We start from the raw sequence: 20272 nt of genomic DNA, 5'->3' as shown, positions 1-20272 counted from the left end.
TATAGATGGTCCCCTCTAATTTGTTTACCACCCCAAACTTCCATGCAATAGTGAATCATTTTTACTTTATCCTTACCCCGCCTAGAGGGGTAATCATCCCAATGTTTAATCATTAAGCCTAATGGACTATCCGGTGGTATCTGCGGGAACCTCACCTGGACCCCAGACCCACCCATGGGATCAGAGGGCTTGCTTTTCCTCTGTCCCATCTTCCGAAGCGCCTTCTTTCATTCACACACTCACTTCCCCTGGTTCGTGGCCCAGCCCCTCGCGGGGTTTGGGAACCGCACTACTGAGGGTCCGCACTCACTTCGCCCGGTGGACTACTGAGCCCAATGGACGTCTCACACAAGCACGCTTCAGGATACCCAACCCCAACCGAACGGATAACCGGCCTATACTCACGCGTCCTGCGTCTTCGTCCGGGGCTTCGTGCACAAAGATTATGGGGTTAACCGGTTTTATTTGCTTACTGTCTAATTTAAGGTTCGTCAGTAAAGGATTTAGCATAGAAGCACCCTGACAAGGGCCGCTTATCCAGTGGGGCGCCTCCCCTGCCAAGGACCTCAGGCCAGATTGCCTTTATCCGAGTCACGGCACCAAAATTGTTATAGTTTATCTGCCCTCTTTGTCTAATTAACTGACAGAGATTGGCCAATTAAAAATTTGGTTTATTAAAGCAAGCGACCAGTAAGCAAAACAGCGCTGGGCGGCCGGGGAGTCTCCTGCTCCGCCAACGGCGCGCGCCGAGATAGCAAACCGCCCCATTCTTATACAGTAAAAGCAATAAATATTTCGTTGATGCTTATACATATTCATTACCTAAACCCACCTACTCTCGCTTCGTATGTTAATTAGCTTATCAGTCCTTCGCGCTTGCGCAAATTCTCCCAGGAACTGTGGGCGAGGGTCTTCGGGGGTCTTTTGGGAGGAAGGCCGTAGGTCTTCTTCACGGTGTACTTTTCACCTTTGCCTGGAATGTGCTGTTCCCACAAGTTGGCAGTGTCCTTATCAGTCTGAGCCGATTCGTGTCCTTCTTGAACAAGGAGATTTATGTGATGGGTGCCATCCTGTTTTCGAATCCTTGCTCCTTTTAATCACTTCCTCACTCCCTCGAGATAATGTGAGACTGTTTCTTGCTCCAAACCAGACTTCCCCCTCCCACTAATTGCTTCTTCAAACTATATGGTATAGAAAGTTACTGGTTTTATACCCTTCATCTTTATGAGCCCCCCCCGCTCCCTCCTTTCGCAGTCCTGCATGCCGTTTTTACATAGCCAGGTGCCTGTGGCCGACCTTGTGTATTTAATGTAACTTTCTTGTGGCCGACTTTGTGTATTTCATATAACTCTCCATTGTTCTGACAAGGTTTGATGAACAAAAAGCTCACAGTTTATTACATCCCCCGTGCGGCCTCCAGCACCTGTGTTACCGGACTCCTACCGCACAGCACCCTGTGCGCCACAGCCACAACAATCTTGGAGACATCAACACGCATGAACTCTTTCAGGCCCTAACAGCGTGCAGCTTAGAAACGTCTGCAATGGAAGCGGGGCTTTCGGGGAACAATTTAGAGCAACTTGTGTTGGTTCTGCGAAATGTTCTGAGAAGTGAAGGCCTGCCCTGCCCTGGCCAAAGCGGTCATTTGACCGGAGGGAGCAGCCCCAAAAAGCCACAAGCACGCTTGGGGGGGGACTCGATGCGGTAATAAATAACAACAACCAGTACTTCTAGCTACAACAGCCTCTTCTGAGGCCTCGTTGCCCGCCCACAGGGTCGCAGCACTACACGGCACAGATCCCTCCGCAGACTCGCCCAACGTCTCCTCCCTTCTCTCCGCCTCCGCCCCCGCCCCCGCCCCCGCCCAGGTCGGATCCCTCCGCGCCGCGGGGGCACGCAAACTCCGCGAGCCCCGGTAAGCACCAGGTTGACGAGGGCGGACCCGCCAAGGGGGCGGGGACAAGCGAAAGCGACAGACGAGACAGCCAATCGAGACGCGGGCTGGGCCGGCGGCGATCTGGCGGCCCAATGGGCGCCGCGGAGGGCCTGGCCGAGTGGAGGAAGCGCGGGGGCGACGAGGGGCGTTGTCGTGGCTGACGAGAATATTGGGGCGCCGCTGCTGTCTTCGGAAAGATCGTCGGCAAGGCGCTTCCCCGCCAGCGTCATCTACGAGGACGAGGAGGTAGCCGCGGCTTTGCTTTGTGCGCGGTTCCCCTTCCCCCCGCGCTCGCAGGCACCCTGAGCCGAGGACCCGTTGCGCGGTGCCCGGGAGCGCGGCAGGGCGGGTGGCGGCGTTGCTGCGGGGGAGGGGGCGGGGGCGGGGGACGGGGCCTCTCTGCGTTGTGGCGCTCTCTGCTGCCCCGTCCCTAAAACATCGCGCTTCTTCGGTGCCCCCCTCCCCGGCTGCCGCGGCGCGTACTGGGTTGCCGGTGCTGTCCGGCTCGCCTCGGTTCCCAGCCCCGCCGTGTCGTGCGCGCGCGCGTGCGTAGAGGAGGGCCTCTGGCGGTAACGCGCTTGGTGGCAGCCGCAGGCGTCTGCCGCGTGACATCCCTTTGGCACTGCAAGTCGTGCAAAGTTTGCTGCCGAGGGATGGGAGTGGTCCTACCTCGTGTCGGATGATAGTCTTGAAACCTTAGGTCAAGCACACGCAGTCAACCTCCTCGGGGATTCCAGGTGTGTGTATGTAAGCAGCGAACGTCTGAGTAGTGGCCGTAGTGAGTTAGTCCTGCATAGGAGAAATGCAGGTCTTGCTGTGCCTCGTAATAGCATTATAGAGATGTCGCAGCTCCGCTGCGCTAGGCTTTGGTTCTGAGCCCCCAAACTGGATTATTAAAGCAAAGAGTTCCAGCTTTTCTTATTTTTCTTAAAGAAAATCTAGAAAGCGGTCATCCCGCAGGCTGCAAAAGCTTCCCAGACAGCCCTTGTTTCTGTGGTGAAGCGGGACCGTGATAACGGCATGCTTGCAAGGTCCACGGATGCTGGTGCGCCACAAGGCGCTAGGAACTAGAGCGAGCTGCTTAGACCGTGGGGGAAGAACGCAGCCGTGACCTACACGATGATGTTAACTTGAAGTTGGTATCCCGTGTAGCTTTTGTATTCAAATGCTGCAGACGAACAGTTAGGGCTGTCTTCTGCTCCTGAAGGTGGGGGTTATGTGCAGTATAGAAGGCAGACTCGTGCTATTGCGCTTGCGGGCTTCCTGTGATTCTGCTTTTGTTCAATGCTCGAGCTCCCTGTGCTGTGGAAAACAAATGGCCGCTGGTCTTCCACTTTGCTAAATTCTCTGCTGATTCAGCGAAGCCGTTTGTCTCCTGCCTCCGTGTGGACGGCGTCGAACGGAAAAACTGCTTGGGGAAACGATCAACCCAAATTAAAACCTACTGGAGGTCGCTGATCTGAAGTACTGGCCCGTCTCCTTGCCCCCATCGTCTCGCATGCTGAATCCCACTTCTGGAGGGGGCTCTGTAAACGCGTTGCGTCTTGCGTATAGAAAGTATTAACATCACGTAAGAAAAGTCAACGTTTCGGCTTGTGTTTGGGGTATCTGGTAATCTGCTTCTGTACGAGTTCAGTGGGGCAAATGGATTTGCTTAAGCTGTTACCTTTCTCTGAAGGCGGTTACGTTTGAACTGTTCGCTCTTCCTCCAGCGCCTTGCGTTCCACGATCTTTCGCCCCAAGCTCCGCCGCTTTTCCTAGTCGTGCCCGAGGAGCCAGTTGTTATCGGGTTATCTGAAGCAGAAGATTCCGGCGGCTCTGTAAGTACTGTGGAAGCTTTCTGTACGCTCACCTGTACCTGTAATGAGTTCCTAACTTCCTGGACTCTTTCCCCTCCCCTCTTTTCCCCTGGATAGGGCACAGCAGGCTGTTTGGGGTTTTCTGGCGCTGTGATCTTTTGCCTGTGCTCTAGCTTGTAGCGGAATTGAGCTTTTTTTTTTTGACTAAAAGCAGTGCTATAAAGCAACACTCGTCCCTGGGTACGTACTTCCGGTGCAAAGTGCGGTGTTGTTTTGGAGCGCGGTCTGATGCCTGTTGTCGTGGTTTAGGGTAAGAGTAGTAGTACTTCTCCTAATCCGGAGAAGAGGGCTCGGGGGAGGAAGGGCAAAGCTGGTTGAGAGGTGCCGGGTGCTTCCCCCTTAGCTGTAAAAGTCAAGTTCAAAGACTTGGTAAACCCACGCAAAAGGCAGCCTAAAGCTTGTTTTGCACTAGAATGGCTTATGTTGCCTGAAGGTATGATGGGGGCTCTTCTGTCGTCCGTTACTGTCTAGCTTGAAAAAAGCCTGCAGCTTTGCTCTGGGAAACGTCAGCTGCAGGCGGACAGAGAGCAACTTGAAGCGCAGTGGTTGAATTGCTCGGAACTGGCCAGCTGGTTTCTCTGGGTGGTTCTCTGCTCTCATTCCTTCCCTTCCCGCCCCCTCCCCTCTTTGTGCGTGGCTTTTAATTGTATTTTATTTTATTTCTGGTTTTGTACTTCCTTCTCCAGCTTCTTGGGCGTTATAATGACTGTTGGCAAGAAGCGTGCCGCTCGCCCGGGCCTGACCAATGGATCCCGGGCGGTTGCGGATGAAGGGCCCGAGGGTGGGCGGGCGGTCGGTCGGTCACGTACGTCTACGTATTCTGGGTGGCCGTCAGTCAGGCTGGCCGCCCGGCTAAGGCTTCTGCACCGCAAGAGTTGCTGCCTGCGTACAGACTGCCGCTGAATGGATTTCGCCTGTTGCCCGTCAGTCTAGCCGCTGTTGATGTCTAGTTTTTTGTGACGTGTGTCCGTGGAAGGTAACGAAAGCTTGGAGCAGCACTTGCACAATAAAGATTTACCGTGGGGATATCATCTCTGTCTTGTGCGTCTTGCTGGGGGCAGTGGTTCTGCGGGTTAAAATGGTGTCTCCCCGGCGCGCGAGCACGTGGAACGTTTGGAACGCTGTTAACAGACCGATTGATAGATGGTGATTTGCCCAGTCGTTTGAAGCGTGACGCTGGAACCGCTTGGCAGCCTCCTGCGTCTTGTAGGAAGCAAACTCTGAGCTTTTTGGAAGCGGTATGCAAACGGACATAGAGGCAGCGTAGGCTGCTGCTAAAGCTTTAGAAAAATACGGTATGTGAGGCTACGGGCACGCCATACAAGGGTGGTTTCGGCACAGCGCGCTGCGTTGGAAGCATCCAACTCCGGTTGGAGCACTTTATCAATGGCTGCGTGGTAAGGCCCCGTTGATATCCCTTTTCTGGTGAGGAGGGATATGGTCGGAGAGAGAAAAGGATGGGTCTGAATGGCAGCCGTGGCGCTTCCATAGCACAGTGGAATCTCTCTTTGCTCCCTTTGGGTCAGCTGCCCTGGCTCTGTCCCCTCCCAACCTCTTGCCCGCCCCCAGCTTACTGGCCTGCGGGGGGTGGGGAGCTTGGAGAGACAGCCTCCTTGCTGTGGGAGCACTGCTCAGCAGTAGCCAAAACACTGGTGTGTTACCAATGCCCTTCTAGCTACAAGTACCAAGCCCAGCACTGTGAGGGCTGCTATGGGGAAAGTTACCTCCATCCCAGGCAGACCCAAACGAAAACTTACATCACAGGGAGATGGCCAACTTCATCTTTCTTTAACAGCTGTTGAACAAGGGAGATGGGCACGGGAGGGAGGCAGGGCCATCCTTTGTTGCCTACCACTGAGAGGCTGCTGAGCCTGGAGACCCCTACAGGTTATCATCAGCTCCCGCTATTCCGTGTAGGGTCTGACGAGGCAACTGGGAACCCTCCGAAGAGACTAGGTGTCCCCCGGAGTGTAGGCAGCTAGGGTCTGGCGGCCGGAAGATATCGCGCTGTACGGGAAGATAGGACCCCTCTCCGGATAGCCAATAGCGTTTAGTCTATGATGTAAGCAGACGGCAGTGACGTTGTAAACCCAAGCTATATAAGGCCATGTTACCTACCAATAAATGCCATTTGCCGTCCACCACATTGGTGTCTGTGAGCTGATGGACCGAGCGGCCTGGGGGTGGTCGCCGTGCCGTTCCTGAACCAGGTCACCACGCCAACAAAGGCAACAAGTGGTGCCGAAACCCGGGAAAATCGCCTGGACGGGTGAACGGCGGCCGGAGCGGCAGGACCAGCCCGGCGGGGAGGACGCTCCCGGACCAACAAGGAGGATGGAAGCCCTTGTGAAGGTCGTATCACAATTACATAAGCAGTGGGGTATTGATTGTAAGCCCCAAGATTTTACTCTCGCAGTTGCGAGGCTTTTACAGACTGGGGCCATTGACCAGCCGGTGGATATTCTCCACCCTGAAGTGTGGGATAAATGCACTAAAGCATTAGCCGAGGAGACGATGTCCTCGGGTAGTGGGAAAAACCTTAAGTCGTGGGGGAAAGTCGTACAGGCCCTGCAAAAGGCTTTACAAGAGCAGGAAACCTGGAGGGCGGCAAGGGACTGTTTGTTGGTCACCCCAAAATTGGGAGTCGGGGCAGCCACGCAGACTCCGCACCCCCCAAACGGCGATGATTCCGCAGAGTCTAAAGACTTACGAGAGGGCAATACACCCCCTCTACCCCTGAGCCCTTCGCCCCCTGAACCCCCGAACCCTGACCCGCTTACGGAGGGGCAGAAGTGCACACTGTCCTTCTGGAGTGGGTTAGCTGCCCCAAAATGGCGCCGAACCCCAGGGGGGAGGGCGGGACAAAGACGTCCCCGGCGGGAAAACGGAGGAAGCGCTTGAACTAACAAGCACACACGAACCGGAAGGGGAGGAGAACGAGAAGGAGAAGAGTGGTGGAGGCGACCGGAAAGAGGAGAGGAGCGCGAGCGAGGGGCGGAGAGCCAATCAGAGCGCCCATCTGAAAACACGCCCTCATAGGGCAAACACCCCGCCGAGCAGAAGGAGGGGCGAGCCAAGAGGGAGGGAACGGTCCGCCCGCAAGGGAAGTGGGCGGGGCCGGAGCCCAACGAGAAAAACCGGTCAGTCGAGTTCCGACTCCGGATCAGATAGCAGCTCGGACGACTGGCTTGCAACTGATTCAAACTCAGAGGAGGAGGACATGAGGGTAAATAGAGTCAAAAGCAAAAATACCCACATCCAAAATAAAAAGGAATCGCGAAGGCAAAAAATTCCTCTCACGGATTGGAAGAAAATAAATATTGCCTGTGCCGATTGGGTCCCATCGGCCACGCTGGCGTTCCCGGTCCGGGTGGCGGATGGGGGACAAAGGGTCTACTCGCCAATAAACCCCAAGGATATACAAGCGATTGTTAAAGCAATTGTGGACAAAGGGCTCAATTCTGCCCTGGTCTCCACCCTCATAGACGGCGTCTTTGGGGGAGACGACATGCTCCCATTTGATATAAAACAAACTTGTAGACTGATCTTTGACGGGGCAGGGATGATCGTTTTTAAACAAGAATGGGAGGACAACTGTACGAAGCAACTAGCCCAAGTAACCGGGGCGGATCACCCGCTACACGGCTCCAGCCTGCAGCGGCTGATGGGTTCAGACCCGACAATGATTACCCCCCAGGCGCAGGCCCAGGGCATGCGGGCCCATGAAGTTATGACAACTACGCGTGCGGCCAGAGAAGCTATTCGCACAGCCTCTAGAGCTATTGTCAAGCCGTCACCCTGGTCCACAGTAAAGCAAAAAGAAAGCGAAAGCTTTGCGCAATTTGTGGATCGCCTCCAGACAGCGATCGACTCCTCGACCCTGCCTTCGGAAGCGAAAGGCCCGGTTGTAGCAGAGTGCTTACGTCAGCAGTGTAATTCAGCAACCAAAGAAATCCTACGATCACTGCCAATGGGGTCGAGTATCGCGGACATGATTAAGTATGTCACGAACGAAGAGCATTCAGCCCCGATCCAGGTGGCTGTCCGCACCGCAATAGCTAACGTGATGGCATGTTTTAAATGCGGCCAGGTGGGCCACGTTGTAGCAAACTGCCCTCGGTTGGGGAACCTGCCAACAGCACCCCCCCCGCGCCAAAATCGACCCAGAGGACCGTGTTGGGCCTGTGGAAAGAAAGGGCATTTCGCTAAAGAATGCAGATCTAAAATCCAGGGAAACGGGAGGGGGAGAGGGCACCTGGGCTGCACACAGCCCTCTCCCACTTGGGACACGAGGCGGCCCAATTGTGCCAACCCCAGATGGGGCGAAACGCTCCCGAACCCGCTGCCCCCTCGAGAAGCAACCAACTTTATGGCTCAACCAACGGTCCAGCCGAATCTGCCCCCATCTCAGGAACAGCAAGGACCACCCTTTGGGGGCGGGACCCCAGGGTGGCCCTGGCAGTAAAGTGTGACAACCCGCCAGTGGTGTGGGGGATCTGTTCCCTCTATAATGCCTTAAATGACACCACTATTAGTGTCCCCTTTTTGATCGACACTGGAGCAGATGTTACAGTTATCCCTGAGACGAATTGGCCCCCGCACTGGAAATTGGAAGGCGCCCCCATGGTGGGTGGAGTCGGGGGATTAACCCAAGCCCGGAAGAGTGCTCAATTGGTAGCAATCACGCTTCACACTGAAAAGGGACCGGAGAAAACTATTACCCTCTTCCCATATGTCATGTCAGGAGTCCCACCCCTGTTGGGAAGGGACGCTCTAGCCCTACTAAAAGCCAGGGTGACAAATTTACCATAAGGGCCACTGCCGCATACCCACTCCCACCAATCAGACTGACATGGAAATCGTCCGATCCAGTGTGGGTCGAGCAGTGGCCCCTATCAAAGCCTCGAATGGACGCTCTTCTTGAGCTACTTGACCGCGAACTACAACGAGGTCACATAGAGCCTTCCACTAGCCCGTGGAACACCCCAGTTTTCGTAATACCCAAACGATCTGGCGAGGGGTTTCGCCTCCTCCATGACCTGCGTGAAGTAAATAAGAGAATTCAACCAATGGGTCCTGTCCAAACGCTGTTGCCCATGAACTCTATGATACCAGAAGGACAACCTTGCGCTGTCCTTGACATTAAGGACTGTTTCTTTTCGATACCCCTGCATGAAGAGGACAAAGAGCGGTTTTCTTTTTCTGTCGTGTTCCCGAACAGCCAACGCCCCAACCTACGCTTCCAGTGGAAAGTGCTGCCTCAAGGAATGATCAACTCACCCACTATCTGCCAGATCACAGTGGACCGGGCGCTGGCACCGGTTCGGCGCAGTGACCCAACCGCCACTATCATTCAATATATGGATGATATCTTGATCGCCGCACCGTCAGGAAGTCAAGTGGACCAACTGGTGTCAACGGTCTCGGAAACTTTAAAAACTAACGGATTCGAAATTGCGAGCGCAAAAATCAAAAGAGGACCATGTGTGAGTTTTTTGGGAGTGGGAATTACAGGTTCTTACATAACCCCTCCCCAGATAAAGATCCGTCGGCGTATCAAAACGCTCCATGACATGCAACAGCTAGTGGGGTCCTTGCAATGGCTTCGTAACATCGTCTTGATCCCTCCAGAAACCATGGCCCCCTTGTACGATCTTCTAAAAGGAAAAAACCCATGGGAGCAAAAAACTCTGACGACGGAAGCAATGAACTCCCTCGACTTCATCGAGCAACAGGTATCGTCAGGCACGCTCGCCAGATGGAACCCAGGTGCACCGCTCGATCTGTATGTACACTTCACGGAAAAGGGGGGAGTAGGGGCACTAGCCCAGGGTCCCCCTGAAAAAGCGCAGCCAATACAATGGATAGTCCTGGGAAAGCCGTCGCGTGCATTCTCTCCAGGAGTCGAGTGTCTTGGCAACCTCATCATGAAAGGCAGAAAACTCGCCCTGAGACATCTAGGCATCGAACCCGCCAGAATATACCTACCCTTCCGCAAACAGCTTCCAACGCAGTCAGTGGCAATGTCAGAACATTTAGCCATAGCCCTCGTCGGATTTGGAGGAGAAATCCAGTACGCTGTAAAGCCCCCTTGGACTCAAATGCTGGCAATTGTCGACATCGACCTTCCACGAAAAATCATGGACCGGCCCCAACAGGGACCAACGGTCTTCACAGATGCATCCTCGGCGACCTCAACCGCAGCAGCAGTATGGCAATCGGAAGGAGAATGGCGCTGCATTAAAGCGACCGATCATGCGCTTTCAGTCCAGCAGCTAGAAGCAACGGCAGTAGTACTAGCCTGCGGGCTGTTCCCGACAGAACACCTTAACATTGTGACCGATTCGATGTTCGTGGCTAAACTTTGGTTGGCCATGTCGGGGCCTGGCGTGTCAACATCCACAACAGCATTGATGCTAGAAGAAGCACTTTCTTCCCGAAAGGGCACCATATCGGTCATCCACGTCAACAGTCACAGTCCAATCAAGGGATTCTTCCAAACTGGTAACGACAAAGCAGACGCCACTGCAAAAGGGCTGTGGACGCTAAGAGATGCCCGTCAGCTACACGAGTCTCTCCATATTGGAGCTAAAGCGCTAGCAAAGACATGTGGGATTTCAGTCACGGACGCGAAACACGTAGTAGCTACGTGTCCCCACTGTCAGAAAGCGCCACTATGGTCCAGTGGAGTCAACCCCAGAGGTCTTAAAGCCTCTGAGGTGTGGCAAACGGACTTTACGCTGTGTCAGCTACTGAAGCCTCGAGCGTGGCTAGCGGTAACTGTAGACACGTATAGCGGAGTGATCGTAGCCACACACCTTAAGACTGACTCCAAAGCGACCATCCAACATTGGCTGACAGCCATGGCGTGGCTTGGCGTCCCTAATCAGATCAAAACGGACAACGGTCCGAATTTCGTTTCTAAACCAGTCCAAGCATTTGCTTTGAAATGGGGTATTACTCTAATACACGGTATCCCGTACAACAGCACGGGACAAGCCATAGTTGAACGGGCAAACCAAACTCTAAAATCTAAATTAGCATAATATTTTAGCTAATTTAGTTATACACTTAGTGTGTTTTTTATCCACAATTACGATATATTTATTTTTTTTAAGATTGTTATGTTTTTAGCTAATTTAATTAGCATAGGGAGGGGGGAAATGTAGGCAGCTAGGGTCTGGCGGCCGGAAGATATCGCGCTGTACGGGAAGATAGGACCCCTCTCCGGATAGCCAATAGCGTTTAGTCTATGATAGCCAATAGCGTTTAGTCTATGATGTAAGCAGACGGAAGTGACGTTGTAAACCCAAGCTATATAAGGCCGTGTTACCTACCAATAAATGCCATTTGCCGTCCACCACATTGGTGTCTGCGAGCTGATGGACCGAGCGGCCTGGGGGTGGTCGCCATGCCGTTCCTGAACCAGGTCGCCACGCCAACAAAGGCAACACCGGAGCAATGTTAAAAGAGGGTCAGGAGCACGGGTGGCGCTCTCCTCTGTCCTCCCCGTCAGAGGAAGGGGTCCAGGGAGGAGGAGGAGACGAATGGAACAGGTGAATGCCTGGCTGCGTAGCTGGTGCCATACTCAAGGTTTTGGCTTCTGTGATTGTGGATCTACCTTTGAGAAGCTGGGTCTGGTGGGAGCTGATGGGGTTCACCTGACCAAGCAGGGCAAGAGGGTCTTGGCCCTGGCAGCTGGCCAGACTGACAAGGAGGGCTTTAAACTCAACTCAGTGGGGGAAGGGGATGGAGTTTTGAGCAACAGAGAAGAGCCAGGGGCTGCTGATGTGTTAGGAAGCAACCTGAGAAATGCCGCAAAAGAATTGGGGCTTGGTCCTCCACAAAGGCGACACGCGGCCGAGAGAAAGCTACGGTCTACAATCAGACCTCCCTGGGAGGCCATAGTGCCTACAATTCCAGGGAACAGATCCCTTGTCAGTCCTCGGAGGGCCGTCCCCTTTGTGTATGACGCCCCTCAGAGGGGGGCCGCGGTAAAGGCCCGGGCCTAAGGAGCGCTTTAGTACCACCGCGGGACTGCTGTCCGTGACGCCAATTCTGTTACGAGCCAGGGCCGTAGCAGGTTTGTGATTCCCTCGGACTAAATTAAGGTGAAACACCACCAAAGGATCGATTTAACACTCAGCGCAACGACTTAACTTTGAAAACTTGGAAAGCATAAAGGGGTTGGTAGCCAGGGCTCTTACCAGAACATTTCTAAGAAGGAAAAGAGAAAAAGAGGGAAAGGGATAGCGCCGCCCTTGGATCCAGCGCCGACGGTGACGGGCGGCCGTGATGATCTTCCGGTGGGGGGCTCGCACGCGGCTCCCTGAGGCAGTGTCTTCTCTAGTCTGATCCCCGCCTCCAGTTATGCCCCTGGAAGACTGGTATGGTCTGGGTCCAGAGAGTTCTGAGTCCTCTGCGCAGGCGCGAAGCAGGCGCTGAACGTGAGGGGTGGTCGGAAGCCCCTTCCTCAGATGACTGCTGTGTGACCCCTTGCCATAGTGGGCAAGTCGTTAACAGGGACCTGTGGAGCTGCACATCCCCCGTGCGGCCTCCAGCTCCTGTGTTACCGGACTCCTACCGCACAGCACCCTGTGCGCCACAGCCACAACAATCTTGGAGACATCAACACGCATGAACTCTTTCAGGCCCTAACAGCGTGCAGCTTAGAAACGTCTGCAATGGAAGCGGGGCTTTCGGGGAACAATTTAGAGCAACTTGTGTTGGTTCTGCGAAATGTTCTGAGAAGCGAAGGCCTGCCCTGCCCTGGCCAAAGCGGTCATTTGACCGGAGGGAGCAGCCCCAAAAAGCCACAAGCACGCTTGGGGGGGGACTCGATGCGGTAATAAATAACAACAACCAGTACTTCTAGCTACAACAGCCTCTTCTGAGGCCTCGTTGCCCGCCCACAGGGTCGCAGCACTACACGGCACAGATCCCTCCGCAGACTCGCCCAACGTCTCCTCCCTTCTCTCCGCCTCCGCCCCCGCCCCCGCCCAGGTCGGATCCCTCCGCGCCGCGGGGGCACGCAAGCTCCGCGAGCCCCGGTAAGCACCAGGTCGACGAGGGCGGACCCGCCAAGGGGGCGGGGACAAGCGAAAGCGACAGACGAGACAGCCAATCGAGACGCGGGCTGGGCCGGCGGCGATCTGGCGGCCCAATGGGCGCCGCGGAGGGCCTGGCCGAGTGGAGGAAGCGCGGGGGCGACGAGGGGCGTTGTCGTGGCTGACGAGAATATTGGGGCGCCGCTGCTGTCTTCGGAAAGATCGTCGGCAAGGCGCTTCCCCGCCAGCGTCATCTACGAGGACGAGGAGGTAGCCGCGGCTTTGCTCTGTGCGCGGTTCCCCTTCCCCCCGCGCTCGCAGGCACCCTGAGCCGAGGACCCGTTGCGCGGTGCCCGGGAGCGCGGCAGGGCGGGTGGCGGCGTTGCTGCGGGGGAGGGGGCGGGGGGCGGGGCCTCTCTGCGTTGTGGCGCTCTCTGCTGCCCCGTCCCTAAAACATCGCGCTTCTTCGGTGCCCCCCTCCCCGGCTGCCGCGGCGCGTACTGGGTTGCCGGTGCTGTCCGGCTCGCCTCGGTTCCCAGCCCCGCCGTGTCGTGCGCGCGCGCGTGCGTAGAGGAGGGCCTCTGGCGGTAACGCGCTTGGTGGCAGCCGCAGGCGTCTGCCGCGTGACATCCCTTTGGCACTGCAAGTCGTGCAAAGTTTGCTGCCGAGGGATGGGAGTGGTCCTACCTCGTGTCGGATGATAGTCTTGAAACCTTAGGTCAAGCACACGCAGTCAACCTCCTCGGGGATTCCAGGTGTGTGTATGTAAGCAGCGAACGTCTGAGTAGTGGCCGTAGTGAGTTAGTCCTGCATAGGAGAAATGCAGGTCTTGCTGTGCCTCGTAATAGCATTATAGAGATGTCGCAGCTCTGCTGCGCTAGGCTTTGGTTCTGAGCCCCCAAACTGGATTATTAAAGCAAAGAGTTCCAGCTTTTCTTATTTTTCTTAAAGAAAATCTAGAAAGCGGTCATCCCGCAGGCTGCAAAAGCTTCCCAGACAGCCCTTGTTTCTGTGGTGAAGCGGGACCGTGATAACGGCATGCTTGCAAGGTCCACGGATGCTGGTGCGCCACAAGGCGCTAGGAACTAGAGCGAGCTGCTTAGACCGTGGGGGAAGAACGCAGCCGTGACCTACACGATGATGTTAACTTGAAGTTGGTATCCCGTGTAGCTTTTGTATTCAAATGCTGCAGACGAACAGTTAGGGCTGTCTTCTGCTCCTGAAGGTGGGGGTTATGTGCAGTATAGAAGGCAGACTCGTGCTATTGCGCTTGCGGGCTTCCTGTGATTCTGCTTTTGTTCAATGCTCGAGCTCCCTGTGCTGTGGAAAACAAATGGCCGCTGGTCTTCCACTTTGCTAAATTCTCTGCTGATTCAGCGAAGCCGTTTGTCTCCTGCCTCCGTGTGGACGGCGTCGAACGGAAAAACTGCTTGGGGAAACGATCAACCCAAATTAAAACCTACTGGAGGTCGCTGATCTGAAGTACTGGCCCGTCTCCTTGCCCCCATCGTCTCGCATGCTGAATCCCACTTCTGGAGGGGGCTCTGTAAACACGTTGCGTCTTGCGTATAGAAAGTATTAACATCACGTAAGAAAAGTCAACGTTTCGGCTTGTGTTTGGGGTATCTGGTAATCTGCTTCTGTACGAGTTCAGTGGGGCAAATGGATTTGCTTAAGCTGTTACCTTTCTCTGAAGGCGGTTACGTTTGAACTGTTCGCTCTTCCTCCAGCGCCTTGCGTTCCACGATCTTTCGCCCCAAGCTCCGCCGCTTTTCCTAGTCGTGCCCGAGGAGCCAGTTGTTATCGGGTTATCTGAAGCAGAAGATTCCGGCGGCTCTGTAAGTACTGTGGAAGCTTTCTGTACGCTCACCTGTACCTGTAATGAGTTCCTAACTTCCTGGACTCTTTCCCCTCCCCTCTTTTCCCCTGGATAGGGCACAGCAGGCTGTTTGGGGTTTTCTGGCGCTGTGATCTTTTGCCTGTGCTCTAGCTTGTAGCGGAATTGAGCTTTTTTTTGACTAAAAGCAGTGCCATAAAGCAACGCTCGTCCCTGGGTACGTACTTCCGGTGCAAAGTGCGGTGTTGTTTTGGAGCGCGGTCTGATGCCTGTTGTCGTGGTTTAGGGTAAGAGTAGTAGTACTTCTCCTAATCCGGAGAAGAGGGCTCGGGGGAGGAAGGGCAAAGCTGGTTGAGAGGTGCCGGGTGCTTCCCCCTTAGCTGTAAAAGTCAAGTTCAAAGACTTGGTAAACCCACGCAAAAGGCAGCCTAAAGCTTGTTTTGCACTAGAATGGCTTATGTTGCCTGAAGGTATGATGGGGGCTCTTCTGTCGTCCGTTACTGTCTAGCTTGAAAAAAGCCTGCAGCTTTGCTCTGGGAAACGTCAGCTGCAGGCGGACAGAGAGCAACTTGAAGCGCAGTGGTTGAATTGCTCGGAACTGGCCAGCTGGTTTCTCTGGGTGGTTCTCTGCTCTCATTCCTTCCCTTCCCGCCCCCTCCCCTCTTTGTGCGTGGCTTTTAATTGTATTTTATTTTATTTCTGGTTTTGTACTTCCTTCTCCAGCTTCTTGGGCGTTTTAATGACTGTTGGCAAGAAGCGTGCCGCTCGCCCGGGCCTGACCAATGGATCCCGGGCGGTTGCGGATGAAGGGCCCGAGGGTGGGCGGGCGGTCGGTCGGTCACGTACGTCTACGTATTCTGGGTGGCCGTCAGTCAGGCTGGCCGCCCGGCTAAGGCTTCTGCACCGCAAGAGTTGCTGCCTGCGTACAGACTGCCGCTGAATGGATTTCGCCTGTTGCCCGTCAGTCTAGCCGCTGTTGATGTCTAGTTTTTTGTGACGTGTGTCCGTGGAAGGTAACGAAAGCTTGGAGCAGCACTTGCACAATAAAGATTTACCGTGGGGATATCATCTCTGTCTTGTGCGTCTTGCTGGGGGCAGTGGTTCTGCGGGTTAAAATGGTGTCTCCCCGGCGCGCGAGCATGTGGAACGTTTGGAACGCTGTTAACAGACCGATTGATAGATGGTGATTTGCCCAGTCGTTTGAAGCGTGACGCTGGAGCCGCTTGGCAGCCTCCTGCGTCTTGTAGGAAGCAAACTCTGAGCTTTTTGGAAGCGGTATGCAAACGGACATAGAGGCAGCGTAGGCTGCTGCTAAAGCTTTAGAAAAATACGGTATGTGAGGCTACGGGCACGCCATACAAGGGTGGTTTCGGCACAGCGCGCTGCGTTGGAAGCATCCAACTCCGGTTGGAGCACTTTATCAATGGCTGCGTGGTAAGGCCCCGTTGATATCCCTTTTCTGGTGAGGAGGGATATGGTCGGAGAGAGAAAAGGATGGGTCTGAATGGCAGCCGTGGCGCTTCCATAGCACAGTGGAATCTCTCTTTGCTCCCTTTGGGTCAGCTGCCCTGGCTCTGTCCCCTCCCAACCTCTTGCCCGCCCCCAGCTTACTGGCCTGCGGGGGGTGGGGAGCTTGGAGAGACAGCCTCCTTGCTGTGGGAGCACTGCTCAGCAGTAGCCAAAACACTGGTGTGTTACCAATGCCCTTCTAGCTACAAGTACAAAGCCCAGCACTGTGAGGGCTGCTATGGGGAAAGTTACCTCCATCCCAGGCAGACCCAAACGAAAACTTACATCACAGGGAGATGGCCAACTTCATCTTTCTTTAACAGCTGTTGAACAAGGGAGATGGGCACGGGAGGGAGGCAGGGCCATCCTTTGTTGCCTACCACTGAGAGGCTGCTGAGCCTGGAGACCCCTACAGGTTATCATCAGCTCCCGCTATTCCGTGTAGGGTCTGACGAGGCAACTGGGAACCCTCCGAAGAGACTAGGTGTCCCCCGGAGTGTAGGCAGCTAGGGTCTGGCGGCCGGAAGATATCGCGCTGTACGGGAAGATAGGACCCCTCTCCGGATAGCCAATAGCGTTTAGTCTATGATGTAAGCAGACGGCAGTGACGTTGTAAACCCAAGCTATATAAGGCCATGTTACCTACCAATAAATGCCATTTGCCGTCCACCACATTGGTGTCTGTGAGCTGATGGACCGAGCGGCCTGGGGGTGGTCGCCGTGCCGTTCCTGAACCAGGTCGCCACGCCAACAAAGGCAACAAGTGGTGCCGAAACCCGGGAAAATCGCCTGGACGGGTGAACGGCGGCCGGAGCGGCAGGACCAGCCCGGCGGGGAGGACGCTCCCGGACCAACAAGGAGGATGGAAGCCCTTGTGAAGGTCGTATCACAATTACATAAGCAGTGGGGTATTGATTGTAAGCCCCAAGATTTTACTCTCGCAGTTGCGAGGCTTTTACAGACTGGGGCCATTGACCAGCCGGTGGATATTCTCCACCCTGAAGTGTGGGATAAATGCACTAAAGCATTAGCCGAGGAGACGATGTCCTCGGGTAGTGGGAAAAACCTTAAGTCGTGGGGGAAAGTCGTACAGGCCCTGCAAAAGGCTTTACAAGAGCAGGAAACCTGGAGGGCGGCAAGGGACTGTTTGTTGGTCACCCCAAAATTGGGAGTCGGGGCAGCCACGCAGACTCCGCACCCCCCAAACGGCGATGATTCCGCAGAGTCTAAAGACTTACGAGAGGGCAATACACCCCCTCTACCCCTGAGCCCTTCGCCCCCTGAACCCCCGAACCCTGACCCGCTTACGGAGGGGCAGAAGTGCACACTGTCCTTCTGGAGTGGGTTAGCTGCCCCAAAATGGCGCCGAACCCCAGGGGGGAGGGCGGGACAAAGACGTCCCCGGCGGGAAAACGGAGGAAGCGCTTGAACTAACAAGCACACACGAACCGGAAGGGGAGGAGAACGAGAAGGAGAAGAGTGGTGGAGGCGACCGGAAAGAGGAGAGGAGCGCGAGCGAGGGGCGGAGAGCCAATCAGAGCGCCCATCTGAAAACACGCCCTCATAGGGCAAACACCCCGCCGAGCAGAAGGAGGGGCGAGCCAAGAGGGAGGGAACGGTCCGCCCGCAAGGGAAGTGGGCGGGGCCGGAGCCCAACGAGAAAAACCGGTCAGTCGAGTTCCGACTCCGGATCAGATAGCAGCTCGGACGACTGGCTTGCAACTGATTCAAACTCAGAGGAGGAGGACATGAGGGTAAATAGAGTCAAAAGCAAAAATACCCACATCCAAAATAAAAAGGAATCGCGAAGGCAAAAAATTCCTCTCACGGATTGGAAGAAAATAAATATTGCCTGTGCCGATTGGGTCCCATCGGCCACGCTGGCGTTCCCGGTCCGGGTGGCGGATGGGGGACAAAGGGTCTACTCGCCAATAAACCCCAAGGATATACAAGCGATTGTTAAAGCAATTGTGGACAAAGGGCTCAATTCTGCCCTGGACTCCACCCTCATAGACGGTGTCTTTGGGGGAGACGACATGCTCCCATTTGATATAAAACAAACTTGTAGACTGATCTTTGACGGGGCAGGGATGATCGTTTTTAAACAAGAATGGGAGGACAACTGTACGAAGCAACTAGCCCAAGTAACCGGGGCGGATCACCCGCTACACGGCTCCAGCCTGCAGCGGCTGATGGGTTCAGACCCGACAATGATTACCCCCCAGGCGCAGGCCCAGGGCATGCGGGCCCATGAAGTTATGACAACTACGCGTGCGGCCAGAGAAGCTATTCGCACAGCCTCTAGAGCTATTGTCAAGCCGTCACCCTGGTCCACAGTAAAGCAAAAAGAAAGCGAAAGCTTTGCGCAATTTGTGGATCGCCTCCAGACAGTGATCGACTCCTCGACCCTGCCTTCGGAAGCGAAAGGCCCGGTTGTAGCAGAGTGCTTACGTCAGCAGTGTAATTCAGCAACCAAAGAAATCCTACGATCACTGCCAATGGGGTCGAGTATTGCGGACATGATTAAGTATGTCACGAACGAAGAGCATTCAGCCCCGATCCAGGTGGCTGTCCGCACCGCAATAGCTAACGTGATGGCATGTTTTAAATGCGGCCAGGTGGGCCACGTTGTAGCAAACTGCCCTCGGTTGGGGAACCTGCCAACAGCACCCCCCCCGCGCCAAAGTCGACCCAGAGGACCGTGTTGGGCCTGTGGAAAGAAAGGGCATTTCGCTAAAGAATGCAGATCTAAAATCCAGGGAAACGGGAGGGGGAGAGGGCACCTGGGCTGCACACAGCCCTCTCCCACTTGGGACACGAGGCGGCCCAATTGTGCCAACCCCAGATGGGGCGAAACGCTCCCGAACCCGCTGCCCCCTCGAGAAGCAACCAACTTTATGGCTCAACCAACGGTCCAGCCGAATCTGCCCCCATCTCAGGAACAGCAAGGACCACCCTTTGGGGGCAGGACCCCAGGGTGGCCCTGACAGTAAAGTGTGACAACCCGCCAGTGGTGTGGGGGATCTGTTCCCTCTATAATGCCTTAAATGACACCACTATTAGTGTCCCCTTTTTGATCGACACTGGAGCAGATGTTACAGTTATCCCTGAGACGAATTGGCCCCCGCACTGGAAATTGGAAGGCGCCCCCATGGTGGGTGGAGTCGGGGGATTAACCCAAGCCCGGAAGAGTGCTCAATTGGTAGCAATCACGCTTCACACTGAAAAGGGACCGGAGAAAACTATTACCCTCTTCCCATATGTCATGTCAGGAGTCCCACCCCTGTTGGGAAGGGACGCTCTAGCCCTACTAAAAGCCAGGGTGACAAATTTACCATAAGGGCCACTGCCGCATACCCACTCCCACCAATCAGACTGACATGGAAATCGTCCGATCCAGTGTGGGTCGAGCAGTGGCCCCTATCAAAGCCTCGAATGGACGCTCTTCTTGAGCTACTTGACCGCGAACTACAACGAGGTCACATAGAGCCTTCCACTAGCCCGTGGAACACCCCAGTTTTCGTAATACCCAAACGATCTGGCGAGGGGTTTCGCCTCCTCCATGACCTGCGTGAAGTAAATAAGAGAATTCAACCAATGGGTCCTGTCCAAACGCTGTTGCCCATGAACTCTATGATACCAGAAGGACAACCTTGCGCTGTCCTTGACATTAAGGACTGTTTCTTTTCGATACCCCTGCATGAAGAGGACAAAGAGCGGTTTTCTTTTTCTGTCGTGTTCCCGAACAGCCAACGCCCCAACCTACGCTTCCAGTGGAAAGTGCTGCCTCAAGGAATGATCAACTCACCCACTATCTGCCAGATCACAGTGGACCGGGCGCTGGCACCGGTTCGGCGCAGTGACCCAACCGCCACTATCATTCAATATATGGATGATATCTTGATCGCCGCACCGTCAGGAAGTCAAGTGGACCAACTGGTGTCAACGGTCTCGGAAACTTTAAAAACTAACGGATTCAAAATTGCGAGCGCAAAAATCAAAAGAGGACCATGTGTGAGTTTTTTGGGAGTGGGAATTACAGGTTCTTACATAACCCCTCCCCAGATAAAGATCCGTCGGCGTA

The 20272-nt window shown here is 54.9% G+C and overlaps 2 protein-coding genes across 2 annotated transcripts; both read left to right on the top strand.

The window, feature by feature from the left end:
- The first annotated feature begins 6114 nt into the window (after positions 1–6114).
- On the top strand, positions 6115–8300 carry LOC147596565 (endogenous retrovirus group K member 10 Gag polyprotein-like). The gene is made up of 2 exons (XM_086769671.1): positions 6115–6147; positions 7493–8300. The coding sequence occupies exons 1-2, from the start codon at positions 6130–6132 to the stop codon at positions 8258–8260; spliced, it is 786 nt and encodes a 261-aa protein (XP_086625797.1). The 5' UTR covers positions 6115–6129; the 3' UTR covers positions 8261–8300.
- Positions 8301–16882: 8582 nt separating this feature from the next.
- Positions 16883–19175, top strand: LOC147596564 (endogenous retrovirus group K member 10 Gag polyprotein-like). Its single transcript, XM_086769776.1, has 2 exons — positions 16883–17068; positions 18414–19175. Exons 1-2 carry the CDS (start codon positions 17051–17053, stop codon positions 19173–19175), a joined length of 780 nt encoding a protein of 259 aa, XP_086625902.1. The 5' UTR covers positions 16883–17050.
- The last annotated feature ends 1097 nt before the right edge of the window (positions 19176–20272 follow it).

The sequence above is a fragment of the Chlamydotis macqueenii genome, chromosome W (assembly GCF_036417535.1).
Source record: "Chlamydotis macqueenii isolate bChlMac1 chromosome W, bChlMac1.mat, whole genome shotgun sequence".
NCBI lineage: Eukaryota > Metazoa > Chordata > Aves > Otidiformes > Otididae > Chlamydotis > Chlamydotis macqueenii.
The sequence above is the reverse complement of the archived record's forward strand: the minus strand, read 5'-3'. Positions and strand labels throughout refer to the sequence as shown.